Here is a 19801-nt window from a genome sequence, read left to right as displayed (position 1 = left end):
AAGTCTGTAGGGTACTTTCTTAATTAATAATTGATGGGCAAGGGCCCAGCCTATTGAGGTGGGTTGGTGGCCCTGGGTTCTATAAGAAACCAGCCTGAGAAGTCATGAAGAGCAAGGCAGTGAGTAGCACTCTTACATGGCCTCTATATCACTCCTGCCTCCAGGTTCCCACCCTGTTTGAGTTCTCGTCTTGGCTTCCTTCAATGAACTGTGAGTGGTATATGTAAACCAAATAGCCTCCCCAAGTAGCTTTTGGTCATAGTGTTTTATCACATCAATAGCAGACCTAACTAAGACAGGTAGTATTAATCCTCAGAAAGAGTTCTGTTTTTTTTTTTTTTTTTAAGACATTTCTACTATGAATATTTTAATACGAGTTATATAGCATGCACATTTCCTACACAATGTTTTTGGGTGAAAGTATTAGGTGGCAAAGAGGGATCAATGAGAAAAAAGATAATTAGAACAGGAAGATAGGAGGTAAGACTAGTATTTTTTTTAACTTTTTAAAAAAAGTTTTATTTATTTATTATGTATACAGAAGAGGGTGCCAGATCTCATTACAGATGGTTGTGAGCCACCATGTGGTTGCTGGAAATTGAACTCAGGACCTCTGGAAGAGCAGTCAGTGCTCTTAACCTCTGAGCCATCTCTCCAGCCCAAGACTAGTATTTTTATACTTAAAGTTATTTGTATTTTCTAGGCATGTAAGTTCACAATTTTAGGTGCCTGGAGATATGGCTCAGAGGTTAAAAGCACTGGCTGCTCTTCCAGAGGACCTGAGTTCAATTCCCAGCAACCACATGGTGGCTAACAACCACCTGTAATGAGACTGGTGTCCTCTTCTGGTGTGAGGGCATGCATATAGGCAGAACACTGTATACATAATAAAGAAAAATAACATCCATGTGAAGTTCACAGTTTTACATGTCAACTTAACAATGAATACTTACAGGAACTAGAATCACTCCCTTTTTTATCTTTTTCACCTTGAATGTCTTCAGCAGATGTATGCTCTCTTCTAACAGCATCCTTAGATAATGAATTATATCCAAGATCAGACTGGCCACCTGAGCAAAAACAGAAACAAATCTATACTGCTTACCATAATTTTTTTGAGATTATATCCTAAACAAATTTAATGATCAGACAGACTAGTCAACTGTAAAAGTCCCTAGGCCAACACAACACCTTGAATGAACACTCTTGGCTACTGTCTTGAATGAAAGACCCCAATAGGGCTTTACTGTTGTTGGCTGAGAGTGAGATGGGGTGAGGAGATGGGTGGGACTGTGACAGCACGCCACACAGGTGAGTGGTGACATCCCAGGGATGGAGCACCAATTTACACCAAGAGGCCTGCAAGCTGATCCCACAACACCTATCACAAGTTCCTTTGGTGAAACCAGCTAGAATGAGGTGCCTGCCACACATTAGTGTTTGGATTTCCTTATTTTGTTAGCTACCCAAGCACCCACCTCCATTAATGTAAGAAAGAAAAATTTCTAAATAATTTACTTTTGGTTCCACGTGCAGTCAAGTAAATATTTACATTTATATTACTTTATGGGTACCCAAACCAGACAAACTAGTTAATCTTCACTCAAGTCCACCATCTTTCTAGGTAAAAGTCTGAGTTGTCTTTTTAAGGCTAGGGTCTCATATAACCCTGACTGGTTTGAAACTTACTATGTGGACCAGGCTGGCCTTAAAAAGGTCTACTCAACTCTGCCTCCTGAGTGATGGAGGTAAACGTGTGTGCCACCACATCTGGTCTGAGTTCTAACTAAGCCACAAAGAAGAGAAATTTGCAAACACACACATGTAGGTCACTGAAACGAATGATTCTGCCAGAGTCAAGTTCTGTTAACTTCGCTGACAAGTAATTTTTCTCAGGACTCAATCGGATAATTATAGAACTGCACCTGTGTCCAAACATATAGGAATAAGAAAAATGTAGTGTGTTAAAATTACTCAAGATGATGGGCTTGGTGGCACATGCCTTTAATCTCAGCACTCAGGAGGCAGGCACTTTGGTATCATAGTGAGTTCCAGGAAAGTCAGGGCTCTGTAGAGACCCTGTCTCAAAAACAAACAAACAATCTCCCCAAAACTCACACCAAAACCAACAAACAAAAAGTTATTCTTAAGGAAAGCAGAAGTCAGAAATCAAGTGGTGGTGGTGGAATACATCTTTAATCCCAGCCCGTGGGAAGCAGAGGCAGGGATCTCTGCGAGTTTGATGACAGTCTGGTCTACACAGTGAGTCCTAGGACAACCAGGGCCACACAGAAAAAACCTGTCAAAAAGGAAGAAGAAGAAAAAAGGAGGAGAAGAAAAAGAAAGAAAGAGAAAAAGAAAGAAGAGGAGGAGGTACACTCTGCTTTAGAATTAGAAAATCTCTACTATCTTGTTTTGTCAACCAGATTCTGTTTCATTTTTAGTAAACTGTTCCCAAATGGTCAGCCAAAAGCTAGGGTTCTGAGGAGCAGGGATGTGTGATTTTAAGTAACCATTTTTGCATGCAGTTCTCAGAGCGGTAAAACAAAAAGCTATGTTTGTAAGACTAAAAATAAAAGTTTTATAAACTTGTAAAGAATTCTAAAGAGGTTATATTGAGTATCACTAGTTACTTATTATTATGTCTTTGATATTAATCTGAGTTTGTTGTGGTTAATGAAACTTTCAGGTCTTAATCCCAAAGAAATCACAAATAGGAAAATTTAAAGATATTTTGTTAGATTCCATACTATCTGAGCCAGCTTTTTTTTTTTTTTTTAAGTGCACTAAAGAAATAAAAGATCTCTTCATTTTTAAGAAACTAGGCCCAAGGACAACTTCTATAACTGATTAAATTCACACTGCATGATCAAGCCTAACACCAGCTAAGGAGGAATCAATGTGCTATATTTTAGCACAACCAGCTCATATTTATTAGTCTTAAAAGTGGTTTAAAATGAAAGAGAAAGAAATAATGTTGCCACATGCAGAAATAGCATCCTTCACATTTTATAATGTTTTGTATTTTTAAGTTTATGCCCATTAAGAGTTTGTGTTTACTGGGTGGCAGTAGTGCACACTTTTAATGCCAGTACTTTGGGAAGCAGAGCCAGGCAGATCTCCCTGAGTTCGAGGTCAGCCTGGTCTACAGAGCGAGATCCAGGACAGGTACCAAAACTACACACAGAAACCCTATCTCGAAAAACCAAAAAAAAGTTAATGCTCATACTATACTAAAAATCATGTGTATTTTTTAAATAATGAAAAGTCAGAATTATACAAGTAATTTAGTGTATTTTAATATTAATGCTTTAATGCTTATGTAAAATTATTTATCTGTATTGTATGTGTGTGTATTTGTGGACCTCCAGGTCAGAGGACAACTTGCAGGGGTAGGTCTTTCCGTGTGGATGCTGGGAATGGAAGTCAGGTCATCAGGCTTGGCAAGAAGTGCCGTTACTCACGGAACCATAGTGCCTGCCCTTATGTACAAGTCCTAGATTTTAATGAAAGTAATGTCATAGTCACTGCTAGGACTTCTCCATTTAAACTGAAACTTTTTCTTTTAAAAAGTTTGATTCGCTGAGTGTTGGTAGCTTACACCTCTAATCCCAGCACATGAGAGGCAGAAGCAGGCAGATCTCTGTGAGTTTGAGGCCAGCTTGGTCTACACAGTGAGTTCCCCAACTGCCAGAGTTACAAAGAGAAACCCTGTCTCGAAAAACAAAACAAAAAAAAAAAGTTTGATTCAAAACTTGCAAAAAAAAAATAATATTTTACACAAAGTTCTTGGTGGGAACCTTTGCTGGTTTCTCCTAACCATACCCTACATGACCACAACACAATGTTAAAATGAGGAAACTGGCATTGGCACAATACTATTAACTCAGAAACACAGATAAGATTTCTTAAAAAGAAAATTTGTCGGGCTGCAGAGATGGCTCAGTGGTTAAGAGCACCGACTGCTCTTCCAGAGGTCCTGAGTTCAATTCCCAGCAACCACATGGTGGCTCACAACCACCTGTAATGAGATCTGGTGCCCTCTTCTGGCATGCAGACATGACATTGTGTATATAATAAATAAATAAACAAACAAATAAATAAATAAATCTTAAAAAAAAAAAAGGAAAAGAAAAGAAACTATTATGCAACACAAGGACAACACACAATTTTAAAAAAAAGAAAATTTGTCCAAGAAAATGACATAGCATGATGCTGGGAGTACAGCTCACTGGTAGAGCCCTTACTCAGGATGGCCTGCCTTTGAAAACACAAAACAAAACAAAACAAAGACAAAGGCACCACCTAAAATGGTGAAGAATTTTGTGGCTACCTAGGGTTAAGTGGATTACCATGAACTAAATACTTGAACTGAGTACTTTGTAACCTCTCAAATAAATAATGAAGAGAGCTACATATAGCAATTAAATTTACTGTGAAGTGTCTAATAGGAATCAAAAAGTGACAGTTAAATACATCATTGAAAACAAGCTAAAAACATAGACTAGCAAATTTAGTTTTTAAAATGTACTGTAATAAATGTATACAGAAGCACAGAAAACTTGTACTGGATTATCATCAGTAGCAGATACTTTGGATACTATGAATAATCCTATATTGAAAGGTGCCTACTCCACAATGTGTGTCCTATTATCACTTTCCATGCTACCATGACTAACAGCATTGGGTCACTGCCATGTGCTTAAGAACCAAGTTCAAGAGCATTTCACTACTAAAGGACCAAAGCAACTCTTCAGTTTGTTGTTAAAGCTGTAACCTACTATCGAACCATGTGAAAAGTGCCTCACACAGAGCAAAATACAACTACAACAGAGTGTCAACTGTGAGTTACTAATAACTACTAAAACAAGAGCACTAAGGGTTGACAATTTAGCCATTGGAGAAAGAGAAATCTGGTGTTTTCTAAAATGGGAAGAGTTGTCTAATACAGGTAGGATCTCTTTATTCTGAAAACTTGAAATCTAAAACTTTTTATGCACCAACGTGACACCACAAGTGGAAATTTCCATAGCTGACATCATGTGATAGATCATATCAAGCCAGAGGCACATCATAGACACTGCCTGAAATGAGCATAAGGCTATGTGTAAGCTCTACATGGAACAGGAATGGCCTGACTCCCACCTCCCGTGTAGCTCCATACACATTAGCAAACACTCCAACTCTAAAACAATCCAAATCCAGAACACTTCTGTGCATAAGTCAACTTTTAATAAAATTTCTTGACTGGCAGTAGAACCCAGAAAATATTCAGCATTTTAAAGCACTTAAAATTTTCTAAAAATATAAACTATAATAAATTAGTTTTGAAAAAAGCAAACCATGTGCATACTTCATCACCCTTTAATTACCTGAGAGAGCTCTCTGTGTTAAGTGTGGATGTTTCTTTAAAGCTCTTTTGAATTGTGCGACTCCTAAAATAACATTTCTTACTTTTGTCCAAAGAAAATAGCCACTTCGACTTCTTGAAGGCCATGTACTTTCCAAAACAGCCTATTCATTTAAAAATATATAATTAGTAAATCAATTTTTATAAATGAACATACACTGACTTCTGGATCAAGCTAAAGAAAATAAAAGTTTAACATGATAGAAAACAAAAATATCTTAATTTATGAAATAAATTCTGAACATTCTAAAACAAATACCAAGTAGTCTCTGATTATTTTTGGGCAGTAAATTAATGTTGTGCAATGACAAACAGTACTTTTCCTCATTAAATAAAAATAACTACCTTATTGTAATATCCGTAAGTGATTGCATTGGGGTCAATACCAGCTTTCTGCATTTCAAAAAGCACACGAACTGCAAGCACAGGCTGGTCATACTGTCCACAGAGCTGCATGAGAATTCGGTAGCAGACCTGCAACACAAGTTGAGAGGTGTTCGGAAACATTCTTACACACAGCAATCTAAAATAAAACAACACATCTGGGAACACGTGTTATCACCTCATCGGGTGGATCCATCTTCTTCAGCTGCATCTTTTTAAGCACATCATATGCTGTTTTCAGAGCCCTGACTTTGGAATGACAAACCTTCACATAAGCTGGGAGACAAATAAACCACAATCCATAGCAGTGGCGCAGCAGACACCTAGACCACATCTGAGGGATAGAAGAATACCTCTTCGCAATCTTATGGGCTGATTTGATTTCCTAGAAAGAAATCCAAGGTAGCATCCTTATTTAACTTAGTTATAAACACAGAAAGTCACATGCTTCTGTAGAAATTGTCTATAACTAATATATTTTTAACTCTCCTCTTGAATTTGTATTATATATAAAATAAAGTTCTAGGTCAGATTACTACAAACTATATTCCAAGTGCATAAAGTGCCTCATCATCTGCTGAAGGTTATGTCTGTAGTAAAGGTTATCAAGGGAGGATGAGCATCAGGTTACTTCCTGTCTATCTGAATACATAGTAACATGGTTTTCAAAGCACCTGCTTTGTTCTTCTGAACATGGGAGAAGGGCTACTGGGACTGCTGGGTTTTGAAGGCAGCTTGTTCTTTCGTGCTTGGAGAAATCCTTCAGGCCTCTCAAATAAATTGTTCCTGAGAACTGGAAATCCATTATAGCTGTTTCAGAGAAAAAGAAATTGCTTTTCAACCACAGATAGATTGCTACTAGCTAGAAGAATTATGACCAAGTAACTTATTTAGAATTTAATTATATTTTTCTATCAGACTATAAGATATACTCAACAAATACATATCATTATTTTCTTCACTCTGGCTGCTGGGAAGCTCAGAACCACACTGAAGCTCCCCAAGAGCAGGTGTCTGCACAGCTGTGTTCTTTTTTGTTTGGTTTTTCGAGACAGGGTTTCTCTGTGTAGCTTTGTGCCTTTCCTGGAACTCACTCTGTAGCCCAGGCTGGCCTCAAACTCACAGAGATCCACCTGCCTCTGCCTCCCAAGTGCTGGGATTAAAGGCGTGTGCGACCACTGCCCGGCTAGTGTTGCTATTTTTTATAAATATTATTTTTATAAACACAGACTCAATATATCTAGAAATAAAAGAGGAAACACATTTTAATGATCTTGATATCAAATCCCAAAGCAATTCCAGCAAACTTTTAAAAATGAGTGTCCATATAAATACATAGAGAATATTTTCACATATGTTCCTAGTGGTAAAGGGCTCATGAAAACAATATTCTTTCAAACAAGACAGCCAACAATGCTGTTGCTTTGGATTAAGAAATTTATACTCTCTCTTAAAAAGATGAGAACAGCAGCTGGGTGTAACCTACCAGCACACTGGGCTAGGTTCTCACATTATCTTTGTTGTTGTTGTTATTGTTTTTTTTTTTTGTTTGTTTGTTTGTTTTTTTTTTTTTGGTTTTTCGAGACAGGGTTTCTCTGTAGCTTTGGAGCCTGTCCTGGACTAGCTCTGTAGACCAGGCTGGCCTCGAACTCACAGAGATCCACCTGCCTCTGCCTCCCAAGTGCTGGGATTACAGGCATGCGCCACCACGGCCAGGCCGGTTCTCACATTATCTTGATTGGCTTATAGATTAGCTAGTGGGACCTCACTTTTGGAAGAAAGAAAAACAAACTGTGATTCAATGAAAATTACAGATTTGAAATAGTTTTAGAACTTTTGAATAAAGTATTGCTGAAGGATAAAAACAATTTAAAATATAAAAAGAAACACAATGTTAGGTAAAAATAAATGTATACAGCACTTCAAAGAAAGTAACACATCGACCTCCTTCTTCCCAGCTCTTATTTTACTGGCCTCAGGACCTCTCTTCCTTCCCCACTGGATTTGAATGCGGAGATAACAAATCATCTAAGTCTACATCAATCTCTCAGCAGTCTCTTACAAACTTTCTAAATTAACAACAGTCAATGTCAACAATTCTGAAATTTCATGTCTTAAAATAGAAATGCATCAAAAATGAATAGTTTAAAATTTGTATCATACAAATTAAGGCAACAGATAATGAATCTAAATGAATTATAATCTCTTTGTAAATCAGCTACATTAACCAATGTGTATGTGGCAATGAAGAAGGGGTAGGAGCGAGGAGCTTGGTTTTTAGTAAAAAGTAAAAATCAAAATTCTATAATAAAAGTAATACATGTGAATGCTGTCTGATCTACTAATTTAACCAGTATTGACAGGGCTATTTAAAGCTTATGAAAAATTTTATTTTTTTTCTGTCTATGCTGTAAAACTTAATGGACGTGGGATGGGCTCGCTTATCTGTAGCTTGTATTTTTGAAAATACCACAGTCCTTGGAAAGCTATGCCACAGAAGATGGATTGCTTCTCCGTCAATCTCATACACTGTGTTATTGAATACCTGTACTGTAATGGGGGCTCTTCACCATTGGGTAAATGGGGGATCTCAGGTGGTGTCACAAAAACAGTATGTTCACTTTTGAAAGATGCATCCAGTTCTATAAGTCGAACTTCACCAGTCTTGTCCATATCCACCTGAAGAAATTTAAAAATGCATTCAAAAGCCACATTGGTTAGGCAAGAATTCATTTATAGGGGAATGGTTAATTAAATACACCATTTCCATCAACATCTACTAAGGAACTATTTTTAAAAAGTGTCTTAGAGCCGGTCGTGGTGGTGCACACCTTTAATCCCAGCACTCGGAAGCAGAGGCAGGTGGATCTCTGTGAATTCGAGGCCAGCCTGGTCTACAGAGTGCCAGGACACACAGGGCTGTTACACAATGAAACCCTGTCTCTAAAAACAAACAAAACAAAACAGTGCCTTTACCTGCTGAGCCATCTTGATAGCCCTATTTCTAATTTTGTGTGTGTCTGTGTTTTTATTTTATTTCTTACTTACTTTGAGACAGGGTCTTACTAGGTAGCCCTGGATGGCCTGGAACTCACAAGAGTTGCCTGTCTCTTCCTCCCAAGAACTGGGATTTCAAGTTTATGTCACCATGACCAGTTCTCTACTTCTATTTTTTTTTAAAGGTGGGTGATTGTGTTTGTTATATATTCTTTAATAAACACAAAACCCCACAATTATCAAAATGCTAAATGTGGGTGATCATATCACTAGCAGTTAATTTATATATTATTCTCTATATTGTTTATTGTATTAGTGTTACGTGTTATTTGATTTTGAAGAACTCAAAGTAATTATTGTTTGAACAACCACTTATTTCCATCTTGTTGGAGGGAATTTAAAAATCTATTGGTAAAAAGAAGCTAACTTTCTATTTTCAGCTTGTCAAAAAGCCTTTTAGGCTGCGTGTTTGGGCCTTCCCATATGAAAGCATTGCTGAGCCTGCCTGCTTTTCTGAGTTCTAACTCAGGAAAACAGAGCTTGAATTTTTCTTTCTATCATTTTCTTCTGGATACCAGCCAAACCCTAGGCATGCTTTCCCTGACTCTCGAGGCTTTCTCCCTCCTCAAGTCCCTCCCGCTTTCCATGCAGCTGGCCAACCTTCTCCACTGAACACCCACCTTTCCTATACCCAACTCACAAGCCATGACCTTTTCTCTTCTCCACTCGCCTCAACAGCTGCCAAGATTTACAGATTGCCTGCTCTTACTTTTTTTCTCCCAAAATCTAATAAAATTGTCCTTGAGCTTCTTTCTGTAGCCTGGGGAGGAGACTTCTCTGCTGACACCAGCAAGGATACTCTAGGACTATAAAAGCTAGAGGAGTACATGCCCTACTGGCACTTAACATTGGTTTGCTTGTTTCTGTGGTGCTGAGGACTGAATCAGAGTAGACAAGCAATCTACCACCAAGTTACAAACCCATCCTGGTATCATAACTTTTAGAAAGGAAGATGTGTTCAAACATTCCTACAGTATTCTTATTTTAGAAAAATAATGATATGTGAAAAAACACCTATTAGTACTTAGAATGTTTTTGTAGGTTTACAACAGTAAGGAACTAGAAGTAATGCGTATGTCACACAATAGTTAGATAAAGGGAGTAAACTCACAGGATGAAGTATAGTTGCTGACCATGAAATAACAATTATATGACTTTCTGCCTGAATAAAACAAATATAATATCTTCTCTGCTTCTTAAAAATCCCACCAGGATGAAAGTAAGGAAGTTGGAAGTAAAAAGATCAAAACAAAATGAACTGGAAGGGACAACAGCAGAGCTGGGGTTCGAACACTGATCTGGCACTGGAGAAAGGAAGCAGGGAATGCCCAGATACAAGCTGTGTGGCTCTGCAATGCTTCAGATACACCAGTCCTAAAGAGTGCTACATGTGAGCCAGGGAGATGGTTCAGTGGGTACACTGCCTGTCACACAAGCATGAACCTGAGCTCAGATCCCCTGCAGCCAAGTAAAACACGGTTGTGGATCTGTAACCCTAGTGCAGGAGAGGTGACAACAGAGGGACCCCTGGGACTCAGAGGTCAGTTTAGCCGATCACTGAGTTCTGGGTTCAGTGAGAGCCGCTTTCTGGAAAAAAAGAAGACAGGGTAGGTCTACCACACTCCAGGGGAAAGCCACGTATCCAAGTGTATGGGCAGCATAAACTGTATTTGATAGGTTAAAACACACACACACACACACACACACACACACACACACACACACACAATTGAGTGGGTAGGGAAAGGGGATTAATCTGGGAAGTTGGGAAGAAGGGTAAAATTGATCAAAATACATTGGATGAAATTCTCAAAGAACTAATAAAAAATGAGAAAAAAATTCTTTTTTTTTTTAAAAAAAAGGTAAAGAGCAATAAACAAAAACACATGGTTACCTCTGGTCTTCATATACACACTGAACACACTGTATACACTGTAACACTGTACACACACACACACATACACACACCATGCCCTTGAAGGTGAGAATGAAGCAAGAGCATTAGTATCTTCAGTTAAGGACTCCCAGATCCATGTTAGAACACTACCTCTCATCAGTGCTGGGAGAGGGATAAGCTTTTGTTGTTTGTTTTTCAAGGTGAATCAGAGGGACTTTACATTTATGAACAATAGGAGAGCTGAGATACTCAGAATATAAGGTAACACAGGAAGAAGAAACTTTAAAACAACCGTAACAAATAAGCCTACATTCAGGAAGTAAGAACAAGATGTCACATAAAAAAAGAAACATTCAGTAAGTGTATACAGAAATTGCAAACACATGAAGATCTCATCTATTTCCCCTTCTAAGGTGATCCATGCGTTCCTCTTAGGGTCCTCCTTGTTAGCTAGCTTCTCTGGAGCTGTGGGTTGTAGTCTGGTTATCCTTTGCTTTACATCTAGTATCCACTTATGAGTGAGTACATACAGTACATACCATGTTTGTCCTTCTGAGTCTGGGTTACCTCACTCAGGATAATACTTTCTTGTTCTATCCATTTGCCTGCAAATTTCAAGATGTCATTGTCTTTCACTGCTGAGTAGTATTCCACTGTGTATATGTACCACGTTTTCTTTATTTATTCTAGGTTGTTTCCAGGTTCTGGCTATTACGAATAATGCTGCTATGAACACAGTTGAGCAAGTGTCCTTGTAGTATAATTGAACATCCTTTGGGTATACGCCCCAAAGTGGTATTGCTGGGTCTTGAAGTAGAGTGATTCCCAATTTTCTGAGAAACCACAGTGGTTGTATAAGTTTGCACTCCCACCAATAGTGGAGGAGTGTTCCCCTTGCCTGCAACCTCTCCAGCATAAGCTGTCATCAGTGTTTTTGATCTTAGCCATTATGACAAGTGTAAGATGGTATCTCAGAGTCATTTTGATTTGCATTTCCCTGATGACTAAGGATGTTAAGCATTTCCTTAAATGTCTTTTCGGCCATTTGAGATTCTTCTGTTGAGAATTCTGTTTAGCTAGCTCTGTAGCCCATTTTTAAATTGGATTGTTTGGTATTTTGATGTCTAGTTTCTTGAATTCTTTATATATTTTTTAGATCAGCCTTCTGTCAGACGTGGGTTGGTGAAGATCTTTTCCCATTATGTAGGCTGTCATTCTGTCTTATTTACCATGTCTTTTGCCTTACAGAAGCTTCTCAGTTTCAGGAGGTCCCATTTATTAATTGTTGCTCTCAGTGTCTGTGTTACTGGTGTTATATTTAGGAAGTGGTCTCCTGTGCCAATGTATTCGAGGCTACTTCCTACTTTCTCTTCTATCAGGTTCAGTGTAACAGGATTTATGTTGAGATCTTTGATCTACTTAGACTTGAGTTTTGTGCAGGGTGATAGATATGGATCTATTTGCAATATTCTACATATTGACGTTTAGTTATGCCAGCACCATTTGTTGAAGATGCTTTCTGTTTTCCATTGTAGTTTTGGCTTCTTTGTCAAAAATCAGGTGTTCACAGATGTATGGATCTTATGGATCAGGGTCTTCAATTAGATTCCACTGGTCCACATGTCAGTTTTTAGGCCAATACCAAGGTGTTTTTATTACTATAGCTCTACAGTAGAGTTTGAGGTCAGAGATGGTGATGCCTCCAGAAGTTGCTTTATTGTACAGGACTGTTTTAGCTATGTTGGGTTTTTTGTTTTTCCATATGAAGTTGAGTATTATTCTTTCCAGGTCTGTGAAGAACTGTGTTGTGATTTTGATGGAGACTGCACTGAATATGTAGATTATTTTTGGTAAGATTGCCATTTTTACTATGTTAATCCTATCTATCCATGAGCATGGGAGATCTTTCCATTTTCTGATATCTTCTTTAATTTCTTTCTTCAGAGACTTAAAGTTCTTGTCATACAGGTCTTTCACTTGCTTAGTTAGAGTTACCCCCAGGGTATTTTGTATTATTTGTGGCTATTGTAAAGAGTGATAAACTGGGAGTGAGGGGGCAATAGAGAGTAGGGGATGGGGGATAAGGTAATGGGATGGTCAAGCTGGAACAGGGACGGAGTGGGAGAGCAATGAAAGAGATATCATGTTAGAGGGAGACATCATGGAAATAGGGAGAAAGTGGGTGCTAGGGAAGTTCCCAAGAATCCAGAAGGATGACCCCAGCTTAGACTATTAGCAATAGTGGAGTGAGTGCCTGAACTGGTGTACCCCAGTAATCAGATCGATGAATATTCTGTCATCACAGAGTCTTCAATTGATGGAAGCAGATGCAGAGATCCACAGCCAAGCACCAGGCTGAGCTCCACGAGTCCAGTCGAAGAGAGAGAGAGAGGAGGGATTCTATGAGCTAGGGGCATCAAGACCATGATGGGGAAACCTACAGAGACAACCAAACCAAACTAGTGGGAACTCATGAACTTTAGACCAACAGCTGTGGAGCCTCCACAGGACTGGACTAGGCCCTCTGCATAAGATAGTTGTGTAGTTTGATCTGCTTAAGGGGCTCCCTGGCAGAAGGATCAGGATCCATCCCTATATACTTTGGACAGAGGTCCCAGAAGTCTAGAGCTGGACAACCTGAAAGCCTCCTCTCTGAGGACTAGCTATCATGGTATCAGAAGAAGCCATGCAAGCTTCCAAAGGAGGGAAGCCATCAACAGTCATTCCCAGCTATGATACCTATGAACCCAACAATGACAAGCATGACAAGATAGCAAAAAGGTGCAAGAGTTGCAAGCACATCTTAGCAGTGACCAACAGCTCTCTAATTGTAGTTAAGACCCACAAACAAGAGGTGCCTGGTACTGGAAAGCTAGCCAACTAGACAGGGCTGGTAAAGTCATGGGCCTTGGAGGAGAACCTGTAACCTCTACATTATTAAACCAGCATAATTCCTAACTACCTTCTAAATATTAGTCCTTACACCCACAGAAAAGTGTAGTTTCCACCCCCTATAAAGGAAACCTCTCTTTGCAACAGATGGAGACCATTACAGAAAACTACAACTGATCAAAATGCCAAGTTATGGAGCCCAGTCCCAACGGACACATCGACAGTGCAGCTCCGGCACCTAAGGCTCAGAGACCAACATGGAAGAGTGAGTGGAAAGACTACAGGCCAGTGGAACAGAGAGCCTGTGGTGAGACTGTCTCCTAGAAATATCAGAAGCAATATCCATGAATGAAATCTCACCAACATGGCTTCCTAAACATGAATGGAGCAAGGACAACACCAAAACAGTGGTGTTTTTGACATGATAAAGTGAAAGTGGGGAAGCTCGTGAGATCCGAACCCTAGACAAAGAACTATAGACAACTAAGGAAAGTTGAGAGCAGGAGAAATAATCTTACCTAGGGAAGAGCACTGATCAGTTATCCAATACCAAATAGTCAGCCCTGAAAACATGTATACACAACTGACATTATATGGACTGAGCAGGATGTAATTATGTATTTAGAAACATACGTACCACCACCACCACCAACAACAACAACATAATTAAAGAAAAAGGGACACGAATTTGAAAGAAAGCAGGTGATATACATGGGAGAGTTTGGAGGAAAGGGAAGGTGGAAATGATATAATTTCTTAAAATATAAAGCAGAAAATGAGATGAAAAGAGAAAAATTAAGAGGATCAGGCTAGGGGGTGGGGTGGGGAAAGACTCAGTTTTCTTTAAGGGGCTGGCCACTGTGAGTATATGGGCAACACAGATTGGACTTGGTATATATTTTTTCTTTTTTCCTTTTTCTTTGTGTGTGGGAGGTCACAAGGGAGTGGGTGGGAAGTGTGATTGGGGTACATTATGTGAAATTCCCAAATAATCAATAAATATATTATGTTGGGGAAAAAAAGAAGATCAGGCTTGGTATTTTCATAAAGGAGAGAGAGAGAGACAGAGAGACAGAGAGTATGAACGAGAGTGGAGCAGGATGGAAGTAAAGAAAAATTTCTAGAAGTGAAGGAAGTGAATTCCTACATTAAAACTTTCTACACCTGGGGTTGGGGGTTTAGCTCAGTGATAGAGCCCTTGCCTAGCAAGTGCAAGGCCCTGGGTTCGGTCCTCAGCTCTCGCAAAAAAAAAAAAAAAAAAAAAAAAAAAGTTAAAAAGTATCTATACCCATCTAATTCATTAAATAAAGAAACGCCTACATAAGGCATGTTCTCACACTCCCTGAAATCCCAGGGTACCAAGGAACCTTTGTGCATCCTGAGAGAAAGAGATCAGACACAATCCCTAGAAATAAAGACAGTACTAGACTTTTTGCTAATATCTCACAGGGCAGTAAAAGACAACACAGAAATGAACTTCAAATACTGATCCAACCAAGTCAGCAATCAAGTAGTAGAGGAGAGGCTGTTTTCAGACAGGCTTCACCATAACAAGGAACGCCGCCAAGTAAGTAGCTACTGAGCAGGAGCTGAAAGCAGGGCATTCAACTCCAGTGAGATGTTAATACAATTACCAAGGCACTAGAGGAGGAAAATTAGAGGACAGACTAGAAGGCAGTCAATTCATATTAAAACAATTAAAATGGAACGCTCCAGCAAAATGTTTTTAACACTTAAATAGATAACTTGATGTATTGAGGAGTGTTTCGTTCTTTGTAGGTTTCCAGATGAATTAGTAACAGACAGAAGACAGAAGTAGAGCAACTGTTCACTCCAAGGAAAGTGAAATAATGTGCTTCTGTATTTCTCAGCACTACAAAATCACATACAGTTTGAAACTTGGACCTACAGATTCTATACCTCAGTAAGACATTAATACCTTGGTAAGACATTAAATGTATAAAAATGTCCTTAAATTGTACATTTAAAACTTGCATTGTATTGTAAATATAGCAATGCCATAAACCCTATATTCTTCAACTGGATATTTCTCTGTCTTTGGAAAGTAAAGTGGTATCTGTGTCAACCGAGAAAAAAAGAAATTCAACACACATGGCAGGATAAAATTAAGGAATTTTCATATTCTCTTTACTAATTCTTCCAGAAGACATTGGTATGCTCAGAAAACACTATAAATGAGCACTTGAAGAACCAACAAAAACATCCTAGTTGACTATCTGCTACACACTGCCCTTGGCTACGCACCTTCCTACAGAAACAGACTGCATGGATTTAAAATTAATTGTGTGACGAACAAGGACATATGGCTCTTAAATTAGTCATAAATGAAATGCAAATAATTCTTATGCATTGTTTTTATTATTCCTATTCAGTATTATTCATTTTTTATTTCAAAATTGAGTCAGATGTTTTCAGTTTGGATATGCTAAGATCATAAGTGGAGTATGTCTGATTTACATTTAAGCACAGGCATGGATGGTGAAATGAATCAATACATATCTAATTTATTTATTTTCCATAGCTAAGCTTCTAGAGGTAAAAGGATTTGCTCACTTAAAAGCATGAGTTCAAACGTATCCAACTAAGGAACAGCCTCCACATAAATGATTATTCTCAAAATAGACGTATGACACTCTGAAAATGCCTTAGATTAAAAGTATTTATTGAGTTTTATGCTCAGTCTTCTTACTGGGGAAGAAGACTATGAAAGGCAGGAACAGGGGGTTCTGCCCTATAACACCAGGATAACTAACCTCTGCTCCAACTACACATGAAGCTTATTAACATACACATTAGGCCTTGTGATACTTTTTCTCCAGTAAGTGTCCCTTGAATTATAATAAAACACAGACAAAGACCAGGTTTTACCTAGGTAATTCTCGGGACTGTTAGTGGTTTCCCTGCTGAGCTCTGTTACTAAGCTACACCCTTCACAGCTCTCAGCTTTGATCTCCTGCTCAGTCAGCAAAACCTTCAAGTATGTTACTTCAATGTATGTGTACAAGAAAGCTCTCATAGGTTCTAGACTTTTTAAATAGGTTATAAAAAAGCATGTGGGAATGTAGACTCAGGTCCTTCGCAAGAGACACAAGTGCCCTTAACCATCAAGCCATCTCTTCAGCCACTTGGAATTCAGATTTCAAAAGGAATTATTTAAATAATCCACCACAGTGACTCCTATCACATAAATCTCAAGTGGCCTACAGAAAACCCTAGACAATCTAAAGCATTAACTACCAGTACTGAGCGATCTCCTTAGGACAAGGTGTCCTAGAAATGGAGTAAAATTACAAATCTTGTAACAGCTTACAATATTAAGTATCTCATTAGACCACGTGATATTACAGTATAAGTTTAAGTAAAACACAGACTTCTGAATAAAATACAGTGAATTGGTCAAAAAGAAAACAATTCTTTTACAAAAAGTAAAAATTCTCCCTTTTATACTGTTAACTGGAGTCTTGCAAAGTAGTTCAGTGTCCCCAAGTGGATTAATGAACTTATTCACTATTGCATGTTATTAGCTAAGTCCTGGCCACTAATTTGGTCTCATATGGTTCAGTTAGCTTGGCACTGGAATATACAGATACATGTTATAAAGGAAGTACATACATATGACTAGTGGAGATCTGGAACCATATGGGAATCCCCTTTCCCTTGCATGTGTACACAATTATCTCTGTAAAAAGGGGTCTAAAGAAAAACTTACAGCTATGCCCTCCTATTGCTGTCAATACTTTTTAAATAATGCATACTTAAAATATTTATTACAATACTGGAAATGGGGCTGAAGGTGGTTCATCAGGTAACTGTACTTCTTACTTTTGCAGAGGACAGGAGTTCAATCCCCAGAACCCAAATGGGCGGTTCACAAATTGACAGAAGATGGAATTGTGATGGCCAGTGTCAACTTTCAATTTAACAGAATCTAGAGTCATCTGAAAGATGGGCCTCTAGTATGTCTGTGGGTGGTTATCTCAACTGATTAAGGTGGGAAGATCCATACAACTATGGGCAGAACCATTCCTTAGGCAGAGGATGTTGGATTGCTTAGGAGAAAACAGGCTGAGAACCACATAATGCACTCATTGCTCTTGTCTTCTGACTATGGAGCAGCTCTCTCGAGCTCCTGATGCCTTGACTTCTTTGACATGATAATGTGAGTTAAAATAACCCTTTTATCCCTTAAGTGGCTTTTGTCAAAGTATTTATTCTAGTAGATGAAAAAGAAATAATGATAGCATCTTTTAGGAACACATGACATTGTGTTCTATTATTGATGATGTCCACTTTGCTCACTTAATTTTAATGTGGTGTCTGCCAGGCTTTTCCACTATACAGTTCAAATCATATTTATTTTGTAGGGAAATATAGTGAACTATGTGTAGATTTTGCTTCTTGTGAGACTTTCAATTATCAATTGATGTCTACATATACTTATGATTTCCTATTTATTCAACAGGTTAATTATTTGTTACTAACATTTGATGCTTGAATTGCCTCAGATTTGACAGTGGTAACCCCTTCAAACAGGTTCTGTGCATGTCTTATATGCCTCTATCATTCTTAGGATATGTTCTTACTTCCTAATACAGGACACTTAGAGTTTATCTTAGACTTTTCTTTGCCTTAAATTTGTAACCAATCATTTCTCCAAAGAGTCCTGATGACTTTTAATATCTACAACCCAAAGTATATGCATATTATACTACACTGTTATTAAAGTGTGGTTGTTCCCAAGTTCTCTCAATATACAAAGCTACAGAATATATGTATATGCGCACAGATATATGATCTTTGCCTATAGTTACTTCCATGTCTGTCGTCTATCATTGAGAACCAATAGTGTATTTTCAAATTCAGGGTTTGTTCTACTTCTCTCTAAGTTTGCATGTGTAAATTTCCTGACCATTAGAATCTTCTTTTGAACACATTTACTTATTTGAACATTTTCCCCTACCTTTATGTATCATTTTCCCCTCTTCACTGCTCTACTCCCATGCAGATGACTTCCTTACTCTAACTTGAATTTCATGCCTACCATGCTGGCATCTCCTTCACCCAAGTCAAAGTCTAACACCCCATGCTATATCCAACCCTACTCTGGGTAGGCTCCTGAGCTTCATACCACCATCACCATCATACTCTTCGCATGCTGGTTAAATCCTGATAGCCTGAGGCTGACTGCCCCAGGAAAGATGTTCTTTTCTCTTTGTTCTGAGTCCCATGTCAAGCGAGATCTCTGAATGGAAGCTCTTTGCTCATGGCTGGGGCTCAGGGACCTATTCTAGGGAACTCGACCTTCCTCACCCTACTTAATATTAGACACTGTGTTAGGGGCCACTGTTACCCTGCTTCTTTTGTTTCCAGCATGAACCCAGCTCCATCTCACCTAATAATACAAAAGGACTGAGCAGAAAATGGGTAGTTTTCATGTGTGAACTCAAAATAGAATTTACATAAGGTATAAATTCACTCTTAGTGTAAAAAACAGTTATATGACATCTATTATGCTATGCCCTCTACTCTTAGCATGTGATATCTCAGTATGTTGGAGGTTCATGGGCTTGGGAAAATGTCCTACTCTGTAAGTGCAAAGACTGAGTTGGGAACCTAACCTTAGCCTTGTTAAGATAAAATTCCTACAAAACCCCTTTAAGAAGTATGGTCTTGGGGCTGAAGAGATGTTAAAAGCATGTATTGCTTTTGCAGAGGACTTGAGTTTGGTTCCCAGCATCTAGGTCAGACAGCAAAACAATTGTCTATCATTCCAATGCCAGGGGATCCAATACCCTCTTCTGGTCTCTCCAGGTACTGCACTTAAAATTACTGATGAATTTAAAAAAAAAAAAATCTTAAAAAAAAAAAAGCATTCTTTAAGAAAGATAGCTCATCAGATAAAAGTGTTTACCACACAGATTAACAACCTGATCCCATCTCTGGAACCCATGGTAGGAAAAGAGAATTGACCCTCAAACGTTGTTTTCTGCCCTCCATTCATGTGCGCACCCACATACACTACTAACTATCACTACTACTAATAATAAATAAAATAAAGGATAATAAAAGTATGTGCTGTAATTTCTAGCAGGCTGCCCAAACTTTCATTGTAAGTGGTCAGTTATGAAAATAAAATTATT

General features: G+C 38.4%; 1 protein-coding gene across 2 annotated transcripts in view; it reads right to left on the bottom strand.

Moving 5' to 3' along the window:
- Dennd4a (DENN domain containing 4A) overlaps nt 1–19801 on the bottom strand; it is a 105029-nt gene that overhangs the window by 22634 nt on the left and 62594 nt on the right. For both annotated transcript variants that reach the window (XM_036192230.1, XM_036192229.1), the window contains 6 exons: nt 8340–8473; nt 6469–6604; nt 5973–6179; nt 5756–5884; nt 5373–5514; nt 954–1070 (listed from right to left, as the gene is read on the bottom strand). In XM_036192230.1, coding sequence (XP_036048123.1) covers nt 954–1070; nt 5373–5514; nt 5756–5884; nt 5973–6179; nt 6469–6604; nt 8340–8473 — 865 coding nt within the window. The remainder of the gene's footprint in view (nt 1–953; nt 1071–5372; nt 5515–5755; nt 5885–5972; nt 6180–6468; nt 6605–8339; nt 8474–19801) is intronic.

Source organism: Onychomys torridus, chromosome 7 (genome assembly GCF_903995425.1).
Source record: "Onychomys torridus chromosome 7, mOncTor1.1, whole genome shotgun sequence".
Lineage (NCBI taxonomy): Eukaryota > Metazoa > Chordata > Mammalia > Rodentia > Cricetidae > Onychomys > Onychomys torridus.
Note: the sequence above shows the minus strand (reverse complement) of the source record. Positions and strands in the feature narration are given on the sequence as shown.